The following is a 25,945-nucleotide window of genomic DNA, read 5'->3' as shown; positions in this document are numbered from 1 at the left end:
TTACAAGCGGACTTCTACACTTTTTGTGGGTTTATGAAGATAAATGTGAACTTTAAAAGCACACTAGCATACACACATTGGCACCAGTCGGGCCAGGACGGGACGCTAGCACAGTCTATTACCCGTGCAGTTCGGCAACCATGGACAGCTGTTTCGTCCTTATTAGGACTCGTCAGCATGGCATAGCCGGTTTGCCTCAGTTAAACTTCATCGGCAAAAAAACTGCAGGGCGACTTCGACTCGAACGAAGTGCTTTAAACCACAGCTTAGATCCGGCTATGCCATGCTAACGAGTCCTAATAAGGACGAAACAGCTGTCCATGGTTGCTGAACTGCACGGGTAATAGACTGTGCTAGCGTCCCGTCTTGGCCCGACTGGTGCCAATGTGTGTATGCTAGTGTGCTTCTAAAGTTCACATTTATGTATACATACTCGCAAGGATAGTTTGGCTATCCGACGGAGTTTTAGACTAGCAAAGGTCGCATGCGTGATCCGCACAATTGGCATCACGCTAGCCCGGTCGCAGCTCTAGATCCCACATGGATCTAAGCTGTGGTTTAAAGCACTTCGCTCGAGTCGAAGTCGCCCTGCAGTTTTTTTGCCGATGAAGTTTAACTGAGGCAAACCGGCTATGCCATGCTGACGAGTCCTAATAAGGACGAAACAGCTGTCCATGGTTGCTGAACTGCACGGGTAATAGACTTTGCTAGCTTCCCGTCTTGGCCCGACTGGTGCCAATGTGTGTATGCTAGTGTGCTTCTAAAGTTCACATTTATGTATACATACTCGCAAGGATAGTTTGGCTATCCGACGGAGTTTTAGACTAGCAAAGGTCGCATGCGTGATCCGCACAATTGGCATCACGCTAGCCCGGTCGCAGCTCTAGATCCCACATGGATCTAAGCTGTGGTTTAAAGCACTTCGTTCGAGTCGAAGTCGCCCTGCAGTTTTTTTGCCGATGAAGTTTAACTGAGGCAAACCGGCTATGCCATGCTGACGAGTCCTAATAAGGACGAAACAGCTGTCCATGGTTGCTGAACTGCACGGGTAATAGACTGTGCTAGCGTCCCGTCTTGGCCCGACTGGTGCCAATGTGTGTATGCTAGTGTGCTTCTAAAGTTCACATTTATGTATACATACTCGCAAGGATAGTTTGGCTATCCGACGGAGTTTTAGACTAGCAAAGGTCGCATGCGTGATCCGCACAATTGGCATCACGCTAGCCCGGTCGCAGCTCTAGATCCCACATGGATCTAAGCTGTGGTTTAAAGCACTTCGCTCGAGTCGAAGTCGCCCTGCAGTTTTTTTGCCGATGAAGTTTAACTGAGGCAAACCGGCTATGCCATGCTGACGAGTCCTAATAAGGACGAAACAGCTGTCCATGGTTGCTGAACTGCACGGGTAATAGACTGTGCTAGCGTCCCGTCTTGGCCCGACTGGTGCCAATGTGTGTATGCTAGTGTGCTTCTAAAGTTCACATTTATGAAGATCATCGAAAGACTATTACGTATGTAATTAACACGTTTAGACATGGCGTTTATTCAGCGGAGGTGCTTATTCGAGGGAAACGCTTATTCGAGCAATTACGTTTTAAGAAAAGAAAAAAAAACAACTCTCATTGGGTATTCGGAAATGTTTTTTTTAAATATCGAAAATCTTGTGGCGCTTATGAAGGCCGAGGTACGCCTGGTATTGATGCCTTGGTTTACGCATTTTATTCGTTGGATGACCACCTCGTTCCCACAGTATTTGAGGCGGGAATTCGACTGAAAAATATTAGCTGCTTATAGAGCATAAATTATCCTATCATACACATTTAGAAAATATTTTTTTCCATATACATTTTCTAATTTCGCTTCACCTGTTACTTCCCGATCTTCCGATAACTTCAACTTCCAAACGGATCGCGGAAATAAAGAAACACACGAGCGCTATGTGTTGGGGATCCTTGAGCGCACTCCGTAATATAGCAGTATGTTTGGGCTGGTCTCTGGCGCCACCCCTGTTATAGGGGTACGTGTTGGATGACCTGTTCAGGGACGGGTATATCTGTGAGTTGGACCCTTTCGCGCCACCCCTGTTATACACAGGTAGCCTAGGCTCACGGCGAGTGTGAAAGGTCTATTCGCTCATACAAACTCCGTATACAGAGTTTGTATAAGCGAACTTAGCTTGTTGCAAATCTTAATGTTAATCAAAATAAAACAGTAGTTGAATTTGGACCCTATCGCGCCAAACCTGTTAGAGGTATGTGTGGGGCGAGTGTGGAAGGTACAAACTGAGCTTGTTGCAAATCTTGTTGAAAAAAATATTCTGACTTCAAAATAAAACAGTAGTTTAAATACGTAGTTTAATTACGAACCTCTGATGCTGCTCAATTCTGCACATATCACTTTCCAAGTATTTCCAATACATATTCTCTAGAATCACACATTGCCATATCGCGAAGATACAGGGCCTCAGGAATGGCCAGACTGATTCCAAAATAAAGTATATCCTGGTGCAATGCTTTAGGCCGCCTACACATCATGCAATGAGCAGTCCCAAAAGTGTATCACACAATAACACGCCGATTAGTAAGCTATAGACCCAATATCATTTAACTAAATATTGTTGTTGCCCACATAAATATTGTGCTATTTTGATGATACTATAAATTTGAGTTTTCTTTCCTCTCTAAAAACATGCAAGGCATGTTGACATTTTCATGACGTCATAACCTTCATGTAAACTTAGCACGCTAGGGCAAAACCGAAGATTTGATCGAGTTATGGGTAAATTACGCAGCGAAAATTCGAAACTAACACTAATAGAAGACTTCATAGAAAGGTTTAGAGACTAGTGATGCACTGAGCCTCGCGATTTGGTATTGTTTCGGTGTTAGAAGCGGGGCAAGAGGTGTTTATAGTTGGTCTTATATCATGAAGAACAAGGGCATTTTAATTGGAGTGATTTGGCTGTTAAAATGCTGTCTTTCACGGCCGCAAGACCACGGATACGAGCGTAAGTATTTAAGTTTATCGTTACAAAAGATATCTGTAGAAAGGTGTGTGAGTTCGCTTATTAAATCATAGGTTTATAAGCATGATTAAGGACATGATAAACAAGATGGTACCGCGCGCGCGCCGGAACTTAACTTGTTCCTCGTAAATGTTTTGATTGATTTTACTAAACTTACTTAGCTCAGTAACTTATTTTGAATTTGCAGTATGTAAACCAAATCTGACACCGCCATTTGGGAGAGTAAAAGTACACGTCCTCAAATCCAAAGGACCTGGGAATTCGTGCCAAGGATGTGCGGAGCTAAAGAACTGCACAACATTTGACGGAGCTATTCAAATACAGGGATATCGTGTGAGCGATGCCAATTCTGCAAAAGAGCTATATTTTCCTAAGCTAACAGAAATCACGGGCCATCTCCTTGTGTCTTTATTGTTCAATATCAAAGACCTAAAGGGAATATTCCCGAATCTGGCCGTAATTCGAGGGAGATATCTATTTCTTGATTATGCTTTAGTCATTTATCAAAATAATGGCTTGGAGCAAATCAACTTGCCCTCTCTTACGACAATTTCAAGTGGAGGTATCCGCATCGAAAAAAATATTAATTTGTGTTATGTGAAGACAATAAGGTGGAAATCAATCATGAAAATGAATTCTGATGATCCCTATTCCTTGGTGACGAGCTCGAATAACAACGACTGCTATGACTTGTGTTATAAAGGGGAATGCACAGTTCCGGCTGGTCATGGAGCTTCCGGTAAACAATATTGTTGGAGTTCCGGAGATCCTTCGGACTTCTCATGCCTAAAACGTAAGTTTATAATGAATATTGTACTAATAGTTAGAAAATGATATACACAGGCGCCAATACAACACATAGCAGCTTACAATCTTATGCGTTGGGTTAACTCTTTGAAGGGTTTGTTATCGCGTTAATTAAACTTGTGTAGGAATAAACATCCTTGTGTTTTGAACTTTTAATTATTTACAAAGAGGAAATAAGGATATCGCTTGGATTTTCTAGTTATCTGGGCAGTATTGTTTGGGTTAATGCACGTGATGTTGTCACAATTATTCAATCATCGGGGCTGAGATCTGATAGTTGGCTATCAACCGAGTTCGGCTTATTTTGTCTAAGCGAAAAGCACTTGATCTGACATTATCCTTTTGTATAATTCATTTTTAATTATTCAGCGCGTTTACTGACTTTTTTCGAGTCATGGATTAGCGTCTTAGTATGTAATTCTATTAATAACTCATAAAAAGCGATAAAATTAACTCGATTTTCATTTGAGCTATTTTTTTGTTTTCGTTTAGCCTTTGAATCTCATTGAACTTTCGTCAGACATTGCTTAACCTTATAAAATCAAATAATTACCCAGCGACTCAAAAATAAAATCTTTAAAAGTGTTCAAATATTAGTATATCATACATTCTTTTATTTGCTTATAAACATTTATCCATCTGTGTTTCAGTGAAGATGCTAATTATTCTATTTTATAATGGAGCGTAGAAAATCTCTTTCTCACGCCACAATAAAGAAATTAATGGTTTCTGAGGAGTGATATTAACCGGCTACGGACCCTGATTAACATACTCTTCCTTCCTTTCATAGCAAATATTTCTATATATACAGCTCTATAGAGCTATTTTTAAACGTTTATGCAGTAGCTTTCATGTTTTCTTCTTCATAAGCGTTTATTCAAATAGGAATAGTTTCCATATAAACATGCATGCTTAGTTGCACACACTGAATAACAATGTTAGTATAAGCCGCTATCAACAACAGATTCACACGTTTGAAAAAGCTTTTAAATTATAATACTAATTCATTAACAAATAAGCGATAAATGGGAGGTTATCTTTTGATTAAAAAGCGCAACATATCCAAGGAGTATCATGCAAAAGTTACTGCCACTGAGGGCTTTTAAAGTTGGGGGGGAGGGGGGGGGGCTTGTTTTCACAGTCATGGAAAAATGATAGTATTTAACGATCCTTTAGTACATCCCCCTCCCCACCTTTGGCGGGGCCAAGGTGGGGAGGGGGATGTACCCTGCACATGGTTGCCCCCGTGGCCCTGTGTTAACTAAAGTTTCCCCCGTGGCCCTGTGTTAACTAAAGCTGCCCCCGTGGCCCTGTGTTAACTAAAGTTTCCCCCGTGGCCCTGTGTTAGCTATGGCTGCCCCCGTGGCCCTGTGTTAACTAAAGTTCCCCCCGTGGCCCTGTGTTAGCTATGGCTGCCCCCGTGGCCCTGTGTTAACTAAAGTTCCCCCCATGGCCCTGTGCTAACTAAAGCTGCCCCCGTGGCCCTGTGTTAGCCATGGCTGCCCCCGTGGCCCTGTGTTAGCCATGGCTGCCCCAGTGGCCCTGTGTTAACTAAAGCTGCTCCCTTGACCCTCTGTTAGCTAAGGCTGCCCCCTTGACCCTGTGTTAACTAAAGCTGCCCCCCCCCCCCCCCCCCCCCCCCCGTACCTAATGCCCTGATATTTCCCCTTCAAACTCCTTATTACTTTATTTTTCATTGAATGGTAACCATGCTGTTAATACGCCATTCCAGTTTGCGACACCAAGTGTGGGGATGCAGGCTGTGTCCGGGGTACTGATTACCAGTGCTGTCACCCAGGGTGTTTGGGTGGGTGTTTTCAGCCGAATTCCCCCTTGGAGTGCTATGCGTGTAAAAATCTGCGGTTACCAAGTGGTCAATGTGTGGAGAAATGCCCAGTTGGATTATTAATGGTAAGGAGCTCTGCTGGTAGGGAATTAATAGATTAGGCTAATCATGTACATGATTAATATGTTGTTGATTATTATTATGGGCATAAGTCTAGAAGTTGACCAACCCCCCCCCCCCCCACACACACACACACTCTTCACTCACTCATTCTCTGCGACATTGCTTTAAACATATGAAAAATAGTAATACATAATTCAATGACCATGGATCAATCAATTAATTCAATGACCATGGATCAATTAAGCTTTAATCGCTATCCTTAGTCAATCAGATGAGTAGGGTGGGGTCCAGACAGGCCCATACCCAGAGAAGGGGTGCAGGGGGTGCGAACGCACCCTACACAATGACCGAAAGTCCATTTCCGGTTCTCAATAGACGTGCTATTTGTAGACAAAACTATAAAGCATAAGCTAGATCACTCTGGTATGTCATCAATCCATAAGTAAGTCTTTTTGTAGCTAAATCCGACAATAAACATCCCTTGGAGATACTGCAAAGGCGTAAAAAATCCCTTTTTGTTCTTTCATAGGTGGTCAGATTTTTATCAGAGAACTCACTCCCCCTCCCCAGTAAAATAAGGTCCACTTTTTCGGATTTCGCACTCCCACAAAAAAAAAAATGCTAGGTACGGGCCTGCCAGCTCCCTATCCCCCTCTAGACACCTAGCTGACTCCCAAAACATCACCATCAAGCAACAATGCTGTCATTTCATTATCATAATAACCATTACAACCAGCTGTCATTATCATCGTCACTATATAATAACCATTACAACCAGCTGTCATTATCATCGTCACTATATAATAACCATTACAACCAGCTGTCATTATCATTGTCACTATCGCACACATCACTCTTTAAATTTGTGTTTCAGATCAACAATCTAGAATGCATACAATCCTCCAAATGTCCACCAGATTATTACAAGCTAGAATCGACGTGTGTGCTAGAGTGCCCAGCCGGATACCAAGCCAAAGAAAAGATTGATTTCATTCGCTGGGAAAAAACAAAGACATGCGAAGCTTGTCTAACAGAAAGATGTCCCAGAGGTACGAAAACTCCTAAAAACTCTCTCTCCCTTGTCAAATAAAGAATACCCTTCAATATGTGTCGACCTTGTTTGAAATTGATACTGTTTTTTTTTTTGCAGTCTGCAAAGTATCGTCGAACCAAGGCAATGGTGGTATTATCGACTCTATCAGCTCTCTCAGGCATTACAAAGGTTGTACGGACATCAAAGGCAATCTGGAGATTAAACTGCGAGGCGGTGGCCGTAAGTACTATTTGTGATCTCCAAGAGAGTACATATGTGTGTGTGTGTGTGTGTGTGAGGCGGTCGCCCTCTTTAATTGGTTAAAACCGCTCTTTGCGTTAAAATGTTCCGTACCCGTTTTCACGTCTTTTCCTGTTTTCTGTAGAGACTATCGCTAAAGAACTTGAAGACAACCTCGGAATGATCGAGAGGGTCACAGGTTACATAGTGATCAGGGAATCCGTCGCAATCGTCACGCTCAAGTTCCTCAAGAATCTGCGGCTTATTGAGCCGGAGAAGACGATTGACGTCCAGAAGAGACGTCTTGTCGACGTGCTTTATAACGACAGGTATGAAACACCACCACTTGTATTATTGTTATCGTTAAAGGATCGGGCACGCTGTGTCATGTGTGACCGTGTGACCTGGGCCAAGCGGCCTGGTCGGATGTCAATCGTTTTTTTTTCCAATGAAGGACAGCGGCAGGGGGAATCTAGTCCCCCCAGTAGTTTCTTCTCGGAGGAGAAGGGGTTGGGGATGCCCCCCCTCCCCCCCCAAAATGAATTGGGCTGGCAAACAACAGTTGTGTATTGGAAATTTTGTTGTTCACAAGCAAGTTACATAAACCATTTCCTCTATCTTTCCGTTAATTTAGATATGCCCTTACCATTATGGACAACCCGAAGCTCGAGGCATTATGGGATTTCCGGTCAGACCTTCAGATCACTGCTGGGGGCATCCTTGTCCGCATGAATCCGAGGCTCTGCCCAGGCAGGATCGACCCTCTGGTCAATGACGTATTGCAATGGACTAATGCCAGTCTTGGGCGCCCTGTGGATGTTTCCCAGACTTCCAATGGAAATGCTGTGGCATGTAAGTTACTAAAGTAATGATAATCCTTTGCGGGCTCGCATGGCATGTTAGTTACAAAAGTAACAATAATCCTTTGCGGGCTCGTGGTCCTTAGTAATCATCAGCGACGGTCTGTGAGATGCTATCTTTAAAAGCTTGTATCACGCTACAGAAAATTTCAAGTAAAAAGGTATTCGCTTACCTCGTTTCCAGGTCAAGTAAAAGCCATCAACATGACTGTGCGTGAGTTGGTCAAGCCTATGTTCAGCGCATGCGCAGACGTGTGCGTTGAAGTGAGCTGGGAAGAGGTCCGTATCAAGGAAGATTACAGGAATGTGCTCTTCTACTCTATCTCCTACCGAGTCGCGTGAGTACTTAGCTCAGTTCCAGGTTATTCTATATGACCTTTTGGGTGAAGAAGGTGTCACCTGTTTGCAAGGGAGAGGATTTCTTTAATGTCCTTTGCTGTCTTGGAGTCATTAAAAGCCCGTACATACGCAGCGTCGCTTATTAAGCATCGACAATTAGTGGAATTAATACAGTTTGCATCATCGTGTCTTCTGCTTTGATCTAAGACGCGTCGTAGTTGAGGCGACAGGGGGAGGGACATTTTCTAAGCTATCTTGTCTTCTTTTTCATTAGAATGTTTGTTAACATGCGTTTCATTGTTTATAGTCCAGACAGAGATATTACCGAATTTGATGGAGTCGACGCCTGTAGTGCAACTCAAGTGTAAGTACCCCCATCATCGTTAGGCGTAGCACACATGCCCCGTGCTTCAACAATTTCAAACTTAATCCAGTTCCATCTACTCGATGTGAGATGAACACACTACACACCTATACTCAATCTTATTTTGGTAATTCTGTGTAACTTAAGATGCTCTGAGGACTTCGAATAAAGCTAAAATAGCGTCTAACTGTACCCCGGTTTAGCTAGCTTGAGTTTACAATTAGCTTGTCGACATAGCTTCTTGGGTTTGAATTGACCAGGGTAGTATAAGCGTTAACCATATATCAAGTACCTACCTGTGTAACCATGCATGATATGTCAACAGGTGGACTCGTATTGATGTGCCCGCGGGGGATCCTGGGACGTAAGTAATCATTAGTAGTTTAGATACATAGCAGTAGCAGGCCTCGAATTCCCCAAGTGCCCCACCCCATGCTACGTCACTGATATAAAACTTTTACTCAGCAAAGGGAATTAAAAACGTCCACCGTCCACCCTGCTACCTCATTAGCATTATTTAGGGTATGGGAGAGTCACTCCTGATCAGCAAGGTCACACAGGGCACGGCGTCAATATGAAGCAAGTATGGATGGGAGGGAACAACCTTAGGCCAATGCCGAATTTTTGCGATTTCAGTTTTCGTGGAAATTGTATAAGGTCAAGAGACCATTGGTCTCTTGATAAGTCTTGATTGGTTATTTGTACTCTTTCAGAGTGAACACCAGTGTCTCGTCACCGGGCTTCCGCCCTGTTAACCGGTTAAGCAGGTTTATTGGGAAGTTGACGCCCCACACTCTTTATGCGTTCTACGTAGAAGCGGCTACCCTTAATAACACAGGCGCGCGCAGCGCCTTGATGTTTCTACAGACCCGAGAGATGAGTAAGTTGTGGTTCTCTTGATCACTTGACTTTTGTAAAAAAAATCGCGCCAACGTAAACACAGAAATGACTAAGCCCATCACGCCAGATTGCGAGAAAAATGATACTTTCAATGGCAATAAACCCTTTCTAATCATAAAATTGTCTTGCTGATTCGTAAGCGCTGAATTTAGTAGCTTTTGGTTGTTGTCATTTTGCTGCCTAAAGGCGAAGTGAATAGGGGACTTGCTCTAAGAGATCACGTGACCCCATGGGTGGGAAATTTCAAACAAAATAATCAAACAAAAAAAAAACTAAGTAATTGAATGTACCCGTCACACCAGAGAACGACGAAAAAACAAAATCTTAATATGAAACTAAACCCTTTATGAAAAAGAGAATTCTGTTTTTTTTTTTCCATAAGAGCTGATAACTGGCTAGCCTGCGTGCAGCCGGAAATAGTTCCATCCAGAGGTTGAGCTTGCAATTACCCGGTGTACGCAGGCTAATAACTGGCTTTTTGTTGTTGTTATTTTTGCTGCTAAAAGCCTAAGCGCGCTAGTTTTCCACCCAAACAGTCACGTGGTCTTTTAGCGCAAGTCCCCTATTCTTAGAGCAAGTCGCCTATATCAACAAGTAGAACAATACTAAAAAAGGCGTTGCTCAAAGTGGTCCAACGATGCATGCGATTGGGGAGATACAGTGAAACTCTGCTCACTCGAACATTCAAAGCAAACAAAAACAGTCCATGGTAGCGGGAGAGTTTCGAGTTAAAATTGCTCAAAAAATTGTTTTAGCACGAGAGCTCGAAAAGTTTTTTTTGTGCTAAAACCTCCAGGGAATGAGAATGACTAACTATGTAGGTTCGAGTTATCGCGGATAGAATATTTAGGCAAGTACTTGAAGGGAACAGAAATCACTGCGAGCTAGCGGGAGGTCCGTGTTACATGGCTAAGAAGTATTCATCATTAGTCTATTCATCATTGGGTCGTCATGGTAACAAGATCACCCTACCCACCCCTTTGCAGAAAATAAAGCTTACACCCCCCTGACCATTAGCCTTCATCCTCTGCCATGATCACTGACCCATTAACCATTAACCTTCTTCCTAGTACCTTCTGCCGTGGTCGGACTGGAGGCAAGTTACCTCGACCCATTTACGCTTCTTGTCAAGTGGCAACCACCGCTGTACCCTAATGGTAACATCACAAAGTACCTAGTCCAGTACCAGCAGAGCGAGTATTCCGTCTGGAGGCAGCCTGGAATCGATTGGTGCATTAGGCAGGTATGATCACGTGACGAATATGCATAACATCTTAGAGATTCGGGCGTACCAGGGTTTTTTTTTATGGGGGATGGGCGAAGGGGTGTTTGGGGGGGGGGGGGGGGGTAAGGAGTCCCTTTTCGAAGCGGGGAACACCAATACAAGAAGGGAGGGTGGTGGGAGGTAGATTTGCGATATTTCAGTGCCATATATTTTTTCAAAAATATTTATCCCGATATTTTACTCTCAGGCGCCTTCTCCCCTTTATCTCGCTTTGCTTCTCAGCCTTCTCCCAGAGCCTTGTATTCTAGCTCGAGTTTGTTTATCTTTATCATTATATGTTTTTTGTGCTAGGTGTTAAGGGACGGAGACAGCAAAGATGGTGACGACGGAAAAGATGCCGACAAAAATGGTAAAGAAGGCATTATTTTTGTGGAAAATGAGCTGTTTTATTATCCCTCAAGCTAATGTTGTCGTGCGACGCGCGCTTCCGTGGCCTGATAAGCGTGTATGAAAACTGAAGCATTTTTGGCTCGTTTTGCTAGCGAAGCTCATGTCAATCAGAGAGAGTGATTTTCATCAACCCAAAGTGAACTACTACCCTTTAGCGAAATAACATTTTATTGCTATCTAATTCCATTGTTACTATTACACTTTGACTATCACAGTTTGTTTCACTGGTTAATGAAAACGCACTTTTGTACATTCTGACATCCTTAATTGCCTGCTCTCACAAAACTGTGGAAGTGGCCACGGTAGCGCGCGTCGCAATAGAAAAGCTATTATTCATCTTATCAAAACAAGCATGTATCTCTCTTCAGTCGATGGCCTTGCGGCTGGGCTTCTTTGGGGTAATTGCTCTCCACTCCTTCATCAGGCAGTAACTTTTTCACGGGGGAGGGCTTCGTAACGGGATAGTATCACAACCTCCTTTGTTATTTATTTTTTTTTAAGGCGAGTGTAAAGTAAACATCACGTGTAATTGTGACGAGGAAAAAGAGGTGGACAAACCGGAGAAACGCGCGGCTCTTTTCGCCAAGGAATTCCAAGACGTCTTGTTCAAGGCAATATTCACGAAGACCAAGGACGATAACCCCTCCCCCACTAACCAGACAACCACCCCACCCACCAGCATGACATTCCTGGTCAACGGGACCAACTGCACCGCCGAAGACCAGGTGAGATCATGAAGATTGCGTGACCGAGGTCAAGTTGGTTGCGTTTCACGAACACTGACTCGTCCCCAGTCGTAACGCAAGTTTTCGGGAGATTTCGTAGGCGCGCAAAGCCTAAAGGGTAGGGAGGAAGGAACGTCTCCTCTTTCTTTTTTCTCTTCCCTTGATGCCCTGCGCGCCTCTTTAACCCTTCCCTTGAGGCTTTGCGAAGTCTCCGAAAACCATGACGACTGGGGACGAGTCAGTCACGAACATGTATTCGTGGCTTGATAATCGCAAGATGATAATTATTTTGCCTCGATCGTGACAGTAAGTCGTCACACACAGGCTGTGAATTAAGAAAATGGCTATATCCAAAAAAAAAACGCGCTCAGTCAAATCAAGTTTAAGTTCGCCACATAAACTTGCGTGTCACTAGTTTTTTTGTTGTTGAGTCGTGTTACTTAACGTTAAAGAGTTATCTAATGTCATCCGGTGGAATTAGTATAGGACCCTTGTTATGTATGTCGCCGATGTCTTTTCTAACAAAACTGAACGTAAGTATTCAGGCATTAGCCTTTAGGCGTCGTTTCCATTAAGAAAGCACGGTGTATCTTATGTTAAAATGACCGATGAAACTCCTGCAAGCAGGCTACTTGGCCATGACCCCTCCCCCCTTCCCTAAACGATGCGACGTCTAGCCTGGCAGTAGCGGATCTAGTGGGAGGGTTTAGGGAGTTTACCCCCCCTCCCTCTTTGGGCTGCCAGAAAGCCATATGTAAAAAAAAAATAACCCCTCATCCCTTTGTCACTGAGCCAAACCCCCCTTTAGCGAAAAGCTTGATCCGCCCCTGCCAGGGACATATATCTAGTTATTAATTCTTCACATTCTTCGGTTCCAGGCTAACGGTCTGTGTGAGCAAATATCCACCACAGCTTCCCCAACAAGCACGGCAAGTGACGTCACGACGGAGTCAACTTACACGACCCCTGTCAGTAACGACTCTAGCACCACAGTGAATACCACAATGATCCCGACTACAAGTATTCCGGTCCTGGAGGCTAATGGCACAGAGGGGAGCATACGGATCTCGGGGCTGAAGCACTTCACTGATTACACCATACAAGTAAGTGTAGATCAAGAAGTTAAAACATTAGAGATTTTCAGCAATCGCCACATTTGTAAACCGGAAGCAACGTGCGTCAACCGGAAATAAAGTTTGTCAGCCTGAAACAACGTACCTCAATCAGAAGTAACGTACGTCAACCGGAAATAACGTACGTCAACCGGAAGTAATGTTTGTTTACCGGAAGTAACGTAAGTCAACCGGAAGTAACGTTTGCCTGCCGGAAGTAACGTATGTCAACCGGAAAAATTTTTGTCTACCGGAAGTAACGTACGTCAACCGGATGTAACGTCGTCAGTCAGCTTGTTCACTTGTGGTACTTACTGTTTTAGGTTTGTGCTTGTACAAGTGCTGGATGTGCTACCAATACACGTTGTTCCAACACACGGGGGCGAACACACCGGAAAGGTATTGGAATCCCTCACTCCATCAAAACCCTCTATTTTCCCTCTCAACCCCATCCCCCTCACTCAGCGTACGCTGTTACAACACACCAAAAGTGTTAACGCAACCATCAAATTCCTCAAGCCCACTTCCCCTGATCCCTCACTCGTGCACTCCCATGCTGAACACGCTGTTCTATCACAAAGAGTAGAAAGACAACTCAAAGGAAAATGCACCCCCCATTAAAACGCTCCCTCCGCCCTTCCCTCCATTATTTGCTCCTTTAGAGCACACACTGTCTCAGCAAAGAGGGGGGGACATACCCCTCGGTCAAACCTCTCCCTCCCCTCCCCCCCACACACAAACATTACACCCAGTTCCAGTCTCTCTTCTTCCCCACACTATACACGCACGTCCTTGCAGATATGTCTTACGGCCTTTTCCTTATTCAGAAAAAGCGGATGACCTAACAGGAGTCGTGAAAGTCCATGTTAACAACGCAACAAGATCGGTTAGTATCAATTTGATTTGTTTTACCATGCTTCTTTTTCTAATCTGTAGTCACAATTTAACAATTCATTCTATATATCCCGCCACAACGCAATCTTGGTGAACTTTTGATTCCATATTCGTAGTCTTATAATGCTGTTTTCATTCTTAGTTCAACATCTCTTGGGGACAACCTGTTGATCCGAATGGTGTAGTACTAAAATACGATGTGGAAGTCAGTTATGTAAGTAAAATGCCTGTAACCCCATCCCTTGTTGCCTGCCATTGTTCTGTCGTCTGGATTCTGTTATTTGCGTGTTCAAACAATGTCGGCCAGACATTTTGCCGACGAAGTTTTTGTTTATTATCATTAAAAAATATAATACTATCTATAATACTATTTTATAGAACAGTAATTCTTACTTTTAAAGTTCATTAAAATTCGCCTCTGATAGTCAAATTTATACGCGCGCCGATTTGTTTAGATTTCGTGTACGTCAATGAAATGGCCGCAGAACTTGTAAGTGCTTAGCCCGACAATCGGTCCAACAAATCGGTACTTGCAAATACACGCAAATCGGGCCAAGAGCGTTTTAGCTGCCGCAGGGTAGCTCATCCTCTTAAAAAGGTTAAGACAGAAAAGGCCCTGGGTTTCGGAGAATGAAGGGAAGTTGAGTCAAATATTCGTCAGTGAAACCTAGAAATATTCAAATATTCGAATATTTGTCAGTGAAACCTAGAACTCAGATTACTCAAACTCCCTTCCGCTACTTGGAACTGACTTCAAGAATGTATGAAATATACTTGCATGACACGATTCCACAGGCATCCCGGTCCAGCCCCGAGATTGTGTGTTGGCAGGGCCATAAGCCATCATGGTTAGTACGAGAAGGCATGTATGGCAACTACTCAGTGCGCGTGCGCGCCATAACACCCGCTGGCAACGGTTCGTGGACGAGCCCCGTTCTGTTCACCATACACGAGGAAAAAGATCCTGGTAAGTCAGGGGGGGCATTGTAAGTCAGGGGAGGCATCGTAAGTCAGGGGGGGCATTGTAAGTCAGGGGGGGCATTGTAAGTCAGGGGGACATATTAAGTCGGGGGGCACAGTAAGTCAGGGGGGTCATTGTAAGTCAGGGGGGGCATTGTAAGTCAGGGGGGCATTGTAAGTCAGGGGGCATTGTAAGTCAGGGGGGTCATTGTAAGTCAGGGGGGTCATTTTAAGTCAGGGGGGCATTGTAAGGCAGGGGGGGCATTGTAAGGCAGGGGGGTCATTGAAAGTCAGGGGGGCATTGTAAATCAGGGGGGGCATTGTTAGTCAGGGGGGGCATTGTAAGTCAGGGGGAGCATTTTAAGTCAGGGGGCATATTAAGTCGGGGGGGTCACGGTAAGACAGGGGGTCTTACTAAGTCTGGGGGCATAGTAAGTCAGGGGGGTCATTGTAAGTCAAGGGGGCATTGTAAGTCAGGGGGGCATTGTAAGTCAGGGGGGTCATTGTAAGTCAGGGGGGTCATTGTAAGTCAGGGGGGGCATTGTAAGTCAGTGGGCATATTAAGTCGGGGGGGTCACGGTAAGACAGGGGGTTATAGTAAGTCGAGGGGCATATTAAGTCAGGGGGGTCATATTCAAGAAGGCCAACCACGCCGCCATTTATGCTCCCGCTTAAATGGCGAGTCACACAAGCATCCATTTCCACCGACTAATTTAATTAAGCAAGTAACTGATATACTTTCAATCAAGTATCATTTATAATGTAACAATCTTTTTAAATAAAAATTGTGGATGGTTGTTTACATGGTTTCCTTGCAAATAGACCGCTGTATTTTCAACGATAAACAATAACAAAGGAGTGGGTAACCGACGTTCTTTAAGTTGTGGGATCATATTTAGGAAGGGGTCATGTTATGTCAGGGGGGTCATGTTATGTCAGGGGGGTCATGTTATGTCAGGGGGTCATGATAAGTCAGGGGGGTCATTGTAAGTCAGGGGGTCATGATATGTCAGGGGGTCATGATAAGTCAGGGGGGTCATGGTAGTCAGGGGGTCATGTTATGTCAGGGGGGTCATGTTATGTCAGGGGGTCATGATAAGTCAGGGGGGTCATGGTAGTCAGGGGGTCATGATAAGTCAGGGGGGTCATGGTAGTCAGGGGGTCATGTTATGTCAGGGGGGTCATGGTAAGTCAGGGGGGTCATGTTATGTCAGGGGGGTCATGTTATGTCAGGGGGTCATGGTATGTCAGGGGGTCATGTTATGTCAGGGGGGTCATGTTATGTCAGGGGGTCATGGTAAGTCAGGGGGGTCATGGTAAGTCAGGGGGGTCATGGTAAGTCAGGGGGTCATGGTAAGTCAGGGGGGTCATGTTATGTCAGGGGGGTCATGTTATGTCAGGGGTCATGATAAGTCAGGGGGGTCATTGTAAGTCAGGGGGGTCATGGTAAGTCAGGGGGTCATGTTATGTCAGGGGGTCATGTTATGTCAGGGGGTCATGATAAGTCAGGGGGGTCATTGTAAGTCAGGGGGGTCATGGTAAGTCAGGGGGGTCATGTTATGTCAGGGGGGTCATGTTATGTTAGGGGGTCATGATAAGTCAGGGGGTCATGGTAGTCAGGGGGTCATGGTAAGTCAGGGGGGTCATGGTAAGTCAGGGGGGTCATGTTATGTCAGGGGGGTCATGTTATGTCAGGGGGTCATGATAAGTCAGGGGGTCATGGTAGTCAGGGGGTCATGGTAAGTCAGGGGGGTCATGGTAAGTCAGGGGGGTCATGTTATGTCAGGGGGGTCATGTTATGTCAGGGGGTCATGATAAGTCAGGGGGTCATGGTAGTCAGGGGGGTCATGGTAAGTCAGGGGGGTCATGGTAAGTCAGGGGGGTCATGGTAAGTCAGGGGGTCATGGTAAGTCAGGGGGTCATGTTATGTCAGGGGGTCATGGTAAGTCAGGGGGTCATGGTAAGTCAGGGGGTCATGGTAAGTCAGGGGGTCATGGTAAGGGGGGTTATGGTAAGTCAGGGGGTCATGGTAAGTCAGGGGGTCATGTTATGTCAAGGGGTCATGTTATGTCAGGGGGGTCATGTTATGTCAGGGGGGTCATGTTATGTCAGGGGGTCATGGTAAGTCAGGGGGGTCACGATAAGTCAGCGGGTATTTCTATCAGGGGGGTCATCCCAGTGTTGTTGTGTTGTAGGAGGGAGTGGCAAGTTGGTACAGAGCTCTCGTGTTGGGGTGATCGTTGGTTCAAGTCTTGCGGCGTGTAGCGTGTTCATTCTGACTTGTGGCATCGTCATTTGGTTTGTGGTCAGGAAAAGGTGAGGATTAATCAAATACCGGTCCTACTGTTTAATTAACTGTGACAGAAGGTTATATGCTACACAACAAACAAAGAAAAGAAAATGAATAATAACTAAACATACAACTTCAAAACCAAAGAGGCAGAGATATTTCAAGAGCTTAAGCGAATTACCATGGGCCCATTATCCACTATCATCGGCAACACCGTCATCATCATCAACAACATCATCACCACCACCACCATATTATTAAAACCTTTAAAAGAAAAAGTCGACAACAACACAGATTTATGTTTTTTAGAACGATATTTTTATAACCTGAAGAAGGCAGGTATTGGCCTGCCGAAATATCGTTCTAAAAAACATAAATCTGCGTTGTTGTCGACTTTTTCTTTTAAAGGTTTTATTAATTAATCAACTGTCGACGCAGACTGTCGACGCAGACCACAAGGTCCGACGCACACCAGCAGATAGAGGCTGTCCGGTGGTTTCTTCCTACGTTTTTACCATATTATTATCATCATCACCATCATTATCATCTTCATCAACATTATCATCATCATAATCATCACTACCGTCATCATCATCATATTCACATCACCATCATTAATTAGTAACGATATCAAGATATCAAACTTTGTCTCTTTAGGTATCAGGAGAAGCAGGTCCCGACTGTACTGTACGCGTCCGTCAACCCCGAGTACATGAACTCTACTGACGGTGAGCAAGGGCAGTAGGAACGGAGTTTATCAGTATATTGTGGCAGATAAAATCCCGTAATAATCTCTAAATTCACAGATTTTGGATTTCTCAGTGTAGGTTTCAGCCGCGCCCTCGTTGGAGCGCGCTATCGATAATAATTTGGGTTGCGCTTTCTATGTTTATTAGAAAATCCGAGAAGAAACAGAGATTTGAGCTGCCAATTCTAACAAACTCGTGAAACTGAATTGTCTTTCCCTCAGTGTACATCGCGGATGAGTGGGAGGTGCCACGTGAGAAGATCAAGCTGATCCGTGAACTCGGCAACGGCTCGTTTGGTATGGTGTACGAGGGAGAAGCTACGGACATCGTACCGAACAAACCCAAGTGTAAAGTGGCTGTCAAGGTATGTCTACCGTGGTACATAACACTACCATCTCAAAACAGAAGTCCTTCTTTATGTACTTAAGTGATTGATATTTATTAGGTAGGGAGGATTGAAAACAGATCATTTCCTTTCTGTCAGTAATACAAAGGTATAAATTCTCGTTACCTAATCACTTTGTCGACTATCAATAGAAAGGTGTGTGGTTGATCAGGGCGGTTTGTTATGACAGGAGAATCTTGACATGGTCCTTAGCAATGACCCTCGTAACTGAATTTTTCTTTGTCTGCAGACGGTCAGTGAGAACGCATCTATCCGAGACCGAATAGAATTCCTACAAGAAGCGTCTATTATGAAGTATGTATCTACCCATGGCCTTTCCGTTTTACATGAGTTGCTCTGAATTTACAATTATATGGAGTATTATCCAGACTGCCTTTTGCTGTCTCGAAGTACTCCGCGACCCCTTTGTCTGAGTGCGGTCATGTCTCTGGGCTTGGTAGTTTATACATACTGACCGTTGGTTGTGTTTCAGTGTAACCACGTGGTACGGATTCTAGTCTTGTTAGTTTAATACAAATTAACTGTTGGTTGTCTTGTCTTAAGGCGTTTGAGAGTACGGTTTCAGTTACGGTTTCTGGGCTTGGTAGTTAATACATACTGACCGTTGGTTGTCTTGCCTCAGGGCGTTTCAGTGTAACCACGTGGTACGGTTGCTGGGTGTGGTCTCTGATGGACAGCCCACGCTCGTCGTCATGGAGCTAATGGATAATGGAGACCTGAAAAACTTCCTGCGCTCCCATAGACCCGAGGTAACCATGGTGATAATGACAGTTGTAATGTTGGTGGATGTATTAGTGATTGTGATGATGGTGGTAATGACGACTGTGATATAGACCCGAAGTAACCATGGTGATAATGACAGTTGTGATGTCTTACTGATCGTCTGTCTCTCTGATCGTTTGTCTTACTGATCGTTTGTCTTACTGATCGTCTGTCTCTCTGATCGTTTGTCTTACTGATCGTTTGTCTTACTGATCGTTTGTCTTACTGATCGACTGTCTTATTGATCGTTTGTTTTACTGATCGTTTGTCTTACTGGACGTTTGACTTACTGGTCGTTTGTCTTACTGATCGTTTATTTGTATTAGGAGTCAGATGAGCCTCCTCCCACTCTGCAACAGATGCTTCAGATGGCGGGCGAGATCGCAGATGGCATGGCATACCTGGCTGCCAGGAAATTTGTACACAGGTATATCGTGTGACAATTATACCCATTGCGGCGGAAAATATTGTCCTAACCAATGATCCCTTCTGTGTCCTCGTACCACATGACGCCCAGCCCACGTGTATGCAATCGTTATAACACGTGACCCAGCTTGTGTCTATTCAACCCCTACCAATGTTCCCTTCTGTGTCCTCGTATCACGTGACTCACACGTGGCTGCACACGTGATTAAACGTGACTCGACATGTGTCTTTCTCTTGCAACGCTTACCAATGTTCCCATGTCCTCCTGACTCGCTCATGGCTAAATGTTGATACACGTGGCTTGACACGTGTCTATTTCTCTTGCATCGCTAGCCTGCGATTCAGTCTGTCATGACGTTTCCTTAGTCCGTTATAAAACGTTTCCCTCTAGGTCGGGTGAGTACTGTACAGGACCCGAAATGATCCCAGGACCCGAAACGATCCCAGGACCCGAAATGATCCCCAAAAGTACCCCAACTGATCCCGGGACCCGAAACGATACCGAGGAGTCCCCGAAATCAACCCCACGGAAATGCGGTAATGGACAAAGGGAAAGCAGAAGAAGCACTTCCAATTCTTAAAGCATAATTTAGGGTTGACAGCCAATCTATTTCTAAATAACATGACTTAAAAAACTTAAATTCCAATACAATACTTCTATTTATTACATTGCCCCGGCGGTAAACCCATAAACAGAGTCCAAAACAAATACACAACTTTTAATTTCTACTGAAAGGAGTACAACATAAACATAGCACAGCCAAAGCACAGCCTTGCTCAGAACCAAACTTTTGACCTTCGAAACATTTGCAGTTCCAACACATGACTCTGACACTATAAATCTCGTTTCCGGTAAACATCACCCTAAAAATCTATATTCATTTGACAACCAAACGTGTTTTTCACCACGAAATCCATGTTCACACGAGCGAATATTTACCGACAGCCGGTTTGGCCGAGAAGATGGAATTACAAAAGCACACTGAGTAATGCACTCGAACAACCCTTTTACTACCGTTGCAAAATATTAAGAGATGTGGCTTTTGTTGAAAGCAATATGTGAGTTTTGAATTTCCTTATGTAGTAGTGCCTACAGCACTTCGAACCACTGCATGATTTCTCTCTATCTCTCTTTATGATAGGTCTTTCATTCACCGAACACAAACAAACATTTTCCTACGGGAAAGCAGAGGCATGTCTAATCTTTGGAGACATTCGTTTATGGCTTGTTATGTATGAATTATTTATTCACGCCTGGTTCTTCAAATTACCATCACGGGAATTTTTATTTGACCCCAATTGTTGACTCAACCAAGCTGTCGAAAGCTGTATTTCCCGCGCAGTCGTATATAAAAATCTTAATACTATGGTTTTAGTTAATTCAAATTTCTGGATAGTGACAAAAATGACGCTTAAATGTTTCATATGTTTTTAAAACTGAAAGCCAATCCTTCCACATTCCTTTTGTTTGTCCATTACTGCAATTCCTTGGGGTTCATTTCGGGGACTCTTGGGGATCGTTTCGGGTCCCGGGATCAGTTGGGGTACTTTTGGGGATCATTTCGGGTCCTGGGATCGTTTCGGGTCCTGGGATCATTTCGGGTCCTGTACAGTACTCAGAGTGAGTTCGGCGCCCGCTGGTACTTTCGCCACTCACACCTTAATTTTGGGGACTTTCCGCCAAAGAAAAACCTAGGAGTCTATTGCAACGCTAACCAAATAATCCCCTTTGTGTTTCTATACAACAGGGATCTCGCAGCCCGTAATTGCATGGTGAACGCAAATTTGACTGTCAAGATTGGAGGTGCGTAGATAAGTAATTTTCTGTTAATATTACCGTAAAGGTCTAGGTGTGTCCTCTTTGTACACACTCTATGCGCGGCTGGTCTCCAATATATGGCTATAATGCAATACAGAACATATATGGAAATAAATGGAATTTGTTTTTTTCCTTACAGATTTTGGTATGACTCGAGACATCTACGAGACGGATTACTACAGAAAAGGCGGAAAAGGTGAGTTGCTAGCTATAGGGAATCCACTTCTAAGCAACTAAAACATCTTTATAGAAAGCAATTCACGCCGCCATTTTACAATACCAAGGGACAAAAAGAACCCGTTTCCATCGGGTAATTCAAGCATGTAAACCGATCAACTTTAAATAAAAAATTGTTGATAAAGCATCGGTCTTTAAAAGTGGATGGTTATTTTGTAAATAGACTGGTAAATTTTCAAATGTAAACAAAGGCAAAGTTATGGCTGACCAACATCCTTTAAAGAAGACCAGTCATGCCGCCATTTTATGCTCCCGCTCAATGGCGAGTCCTACAAAGAATCCATTTCCATCGGCTAATTCAAGCAAGTAACCAATATATTTTCAATCGAATATCGTCAATAAAATATCAGAGTTCATTCGTAGATTATTATTTTGAAGTTTCCTTGCGAATAAACCGCTGTATTTTCAATGATAAACAATAACAAAGGAATGGGTGATTGACATTCTTTAAGCAAGTAACTTTATTTTGATTGTTAGGTCTCCTCCCCGTTCGATGGATGGCACCTGAGTCGCTCAAGGACGGAGTGTTCACTTCACCTTCTGACGTTTGGTAAGGCATTTAATTATTTATTTTATCGTTTCAATGTTGCGTCATTCATGTGTTATTATGAGATATTATATATCGTTGTTTGAGTAGTTCTGTAAGGTAATATGATCGTTTCAGTCGTTCGAGTCTTTGGGCATCGTAACACCGTTGTTATCATGCATTGTTTTGTAATATATCAGCCACTGTTTTGTAATGTATCTTGTAAATCGTTGAGGTCTTTGAGCGTTCGTTTTGTGTGATGATGCGATTATTTTTGTCGTTAAGGTCTTAAGGTGGTGTTATACTATTGTTTATGTTGATCAGCGCTGTAGCGACCATTTTCTTTCGTTTTGTTTATCCAATGCGTTTATTTGTGTCGTTTAGGTCTTTCGGAGTCGTAATGTGATCTCTTGTGTCGTTCAGATCGTTCGGCGTCGTTATGTGATCGTTTTCGCCGCTCAGATTGTTCGGTGTCGTAATGTGATCGTTTGTGTTATTCAGGTCGTTCGGGGTCGTTATGTGGGAGATGGCGACTCTTGCGTCTCAGCCATACCCTGGCAAGTCTAACGAGGAAGTCCTCAAGTACGTCGTGGACGGTGGCGTTATGCCCAAGCCAGACGACTGTCCGGACAGATTGTGAGTATAACAATGCGACGCGCGCTACCGTGGCCACCTTGACATTAAGGAAGCAAGCAAATACGGATCAGGAATGCACTTCTTATTGGAAGAACGTCTAATTCCGCCCGTTATTAAAGCCGCATTGTCACCAGTTTTCTTCCGTTCAATTGGATAACAATCTCCGATGATTTTTAACTGAAAACGCGAAAAATATTTCAAAATATTGAAAGCAGTGTGTCTATTGAAAGCTTCTTTAAGTATGTGATTTATAATTTTAGAGCGGATGGCCTGTTAAATCTCTCGGATTCTAATAGATTCTTTTGTCTTTCAAAACAGTCACACGATGTTCGAACTATCATGTATAAACTGATCACGTGGTGTGAATTTCAGGTTTGACCTCATGACGTTGTGCTGGCAGTTTAGTCCCAAAGCGAGGCCGACTTTCCTGTCAATCATCTCACTCATAGAGGAAGACTTATCTCAAGAATTCCGAGAAAACTCATTCTACCACAGCCTACCCGCAGAGCAACTCAACCAAATGCTACGATCGAAGAGTCATCACATTCCTAGACAGCGAGCAGAGACTGTCCAATCAGAGCTCGAATCTAGCACAAGTGTGTAGGACTGGCCAATTATGGAACGAGAAATATAGGGAGCAAAAGATCGACCAATCAAAAGTCCTTCTGGTGATCGACCAAGTAGAAGACATTGTTGTGGAGTGCTCAATGTGCGTGACCAATCGAAGCGCATCACGCATGCGTACTATTCAGTCATAAAGCGAATTACACAGACATGTAAAAATTGACAAATCACAGACGTTGTTAGATTATTCGATCTGTTGAAGCTATGTGGAACAGCGGGAATGACAATTAAAATTCATCGTCAAGCGTACTACCCAATCAGGAATCTGACAGATAAAATAGAATGTTTGAGTGACCAATCAGAACCTCCTTCACCCAGAGGACACTTCGCGCTCTTCCAACAGTGTACGAGCCCGAAACACTGACCAATCACAGCAACGATACCCATTAAGAAATCTTCCGTGAATCACGCCACTCCCTACTCATTGTAAACAAAATTTTGGGGTAACTTGAATTCGCAAAAAGAAACCGATCAGTATATTTCATGGCGGGTCTTTCGCGATAAGTTCAGACTTTTCGGAGGCTAATTTCAAACGTATTATCCATGAGCTGTATTCAATGCAAATGCATGCAAATAAATCGAGTCGATCGTTTCATCTTCATTTGCATGGATTTGCATTGAATACGGCTCATGGATAGAGTAAGTACGCAGCTGCTTTGTCTCCTATTATCTTTGTTCTACAAAGGAGTTCTTTTGTCTCTATTCTTCTTGTTCTTTGTTTCGAGGTGCGGATATTGTTCATTTGCCCAATCAAATTGCAGCTTGTAAGAGCTGCGTACTGACCCCATGGATAATACGTTTGAACTTAGTCTTAGAGAGTCTCCTTTCAATCCTATGTTGTTACACTTCCAAATAATGTAAATGGATTTTTGGTAACGCGTGTCAAGTAGTCACCAACATCATACCATGCTTTCATTATATTAAATTTCTATTAAATTATATATATATATATATAAATTTATATTAAATTTATTAAATTATATATAATTTAATATTAAATTTATATATATAAATTATATTAAATTTCTCGATATAAACGTTCAAGCATGCGCTTAAGGTAACGAATAATATCGTTGTTTCATTCTGATTGCATTTTACGTAGAATTTCGTTAAGCATTGGAATTGATTATGACAGCAAAAGACGGCTTGACAAAACAGTAATCGAAATTTTTTTACGAAATGAAATGAAATAAAACTCATAAATATATTTTTTGAACATATTTTATTCAATATTCATATATAATACATACCTTTAGAAATTTAGAAATATTGATTTTTGGCCAAAATGATTTGTATATACTGCATGACTCACTCTGTGATATCCATAATTTATTGATAATTTATTAGTAATCCTTGAGGGTTACGTTATGTCTCATGTCGTCTGTGTTTAGTTCCCAATTCCTGATGTCAGATGTATGCATATGTGTTATTCATTATGTGACAAATGAGTAATAATAAAAATCGTCATTGAGATGGTGAGTTTACTTTCTGTCAAGCGATCGGGACTCAGGCCAACAGACCGTATTTTGGCACGGACCATTTAAGGCTGTTCCAAAAAAAAGGCAAAGAGAACGACAATAACAAACAAAACAAATAGCCACTCCCCCTGTCAAATATCAAATGGTCCGCCCCTGAGATGTGGCAGGCTTATTATGGAAACGAGGCTAAGACTTGTAGGGATATACCATAAATGCTAGCGCCGACAGCATTGTTTTAGCCGCCACCGCAGAGGGGGCGCTTATTTCAAAATGTAGACTTCAGTTTTAGCCGAATAACTGCCATTTCTTTATTTCTCGTATCAAATTAGAAAAAAATCAAGCTCTTAATCATCGAACAATAATAAATTAAACAATAACAAATAGTCAAGTACTCGTGTTTTGTTGCTCAATAATAGTAATTTGTGCGCGCTAAAAGACTTGTGTTTGAAGTGGGCTTATGGCGAGGCTGGTGCTATGCGAGCATTTACAGTAAATTAACGCAAATGGCGACCCTGTAGCCTGCATCCATCCGGTTCCAAAATCCATTTTGTATAAGAATAAGAATTTTGAAACAAGATGCAACCAGGCAAAGACTCCTGGTTTGAAAAAGGAAGCCAGAGGACTAAGGAATCACGGATATGGATCATGGATACGAGAGCAACCATGTGGAGAGACGACATATTGTACTTATAACCGAGTTGATTTTATTCACATTGGATGCTACAAATTACAACAGTGAATATTGAAATGTATACATTACCAAGCCCAGTCCCTAGCGTTATATTTGGGTTTCCTGTGGTGAAACCCTTCCTCGGTGCTTTCCCTGCTTCACTTGCCTCGCGGCCCACCACAGGGATCCCGAACAAAACGGCAGTGACTAAGAAACACGGAAATGACTTGACCGAGCCAGTGAAACATGATGGGACGTAGCGGGTCAGGGGTTCCAAGGTTTTTTTATCATTAACTAGGGACGGAGGGGGGGGGGGGGGGGGGGTGTCGGAAAATGATTTTATTTCAGGGAAAACAACACACAAAAAATGTAAATAAATAACTGAATTTTTACAATATTTTCTAAAGTCATAACTTGGAAAAAACCTCGGTTTACCGACAGTGCTGAATAACGTATGCGCATGCGCGTGCTCTGGCGAAAAC

The 25,945-nt window shown here is 43.3% G+C and overlaps 1 protein-coding gene across 1 annotated transcript; it reads left to right on the top strand.

Annotated features, from left to right (window-relative positions):
* The first annotated feature begins 2,708 nt into the window (after window positions 1-2,708).
* LOC5519848 (putative insulin-like peptide receptor) lies at window positions 2,709-24,788 on the top strand. Its single transcript, XM_048727799.1, has 30 exons — window positions 2,709-3,004; window positions 3,210-3,815; window positions 5,562-5,740; window positions 6,613-6,787; window positions 6,889-7,011; window positions 7,157-7,340; window positions 7,646-7,863; window positions 8,056-8,209; window positions 8,518-8,574; window positions 8,900-8,938; window positions 9,288-9,454; window positions 10,545-10,717; window positions 11,051-11,108; window positions 11,651-11,874; window positions 12,753-12,977; window positions 13,310-13,385; window positions 13,814-13,872; window positions 14,023-14,094; window positions 14,676-14,847; window positions 17,036-17,156; window positions 17,788-17,858; window positions 18,101-18,243; window positions 18,515-18,579; window positions 18,908-19,034; window positions 19,374-19,474; window positions 21,222-21,277; window positions 21,432-21,488; window positions 22,007-22,079; window positions 22,557-22,691; window positions 23,064-24,788. Exons 1-30 carry the CDS (start codon window positions 2,923-2,925, stop codon window positions 23,293-23,295), a joined length of 4,224 nt encoding a protein of 1,407 aa, XP_048583756.1. The 5' UTR covers window positions 2,709-2,922; the 3' UTR covers window positions 23,296-24,788.
* Window positions 24,789-25,945: the final 1,157 nt, after the last annotated feature.

The sequence above is a fragment of the Nematostella vectensis genome, chromosome 5, assembly GCF_932526225.1.
Source record: "Nematostella vectensis chromosome 5, jaNemVect1.1, whole genome shotgun sequence".
NCBI lineage: Eukaryota > Metazoa > Cnidaria > Anthozoa > Actiniaria > Edwardsiidae > Nematostella > Nematostella vectensis.
Note: the sequence above shows the minus strand (reverse complement) of the source record. Positions and strands in the feature narration are given on the sequence as shown.

Bases quoted from the DNA above. Each gene is read 5' to 3' on its own strand.
- LOC5519848 (XM_048727799.1), top strand. From the start codon at position 2,923: ATGAAGAACAAGGGCATTTTAATTGGAGTGATTTGGCTGTTAAAATGC. The intron at 10,718-11,050 runs GTATGATCACGT...TTTTTGTGCTAG, and splicing joins TCGATTGGTGCATTAGGCAG to GTGTTAAGGGACGGAGACAG. The intron at 14,848-17,035 runs GTAAGTCAGGGG...GTTGTGTTGTAG, and splicing joins ACACGAGGAAAAAGATCCTG to GAGGGAGTGGCAAGTTGGTA.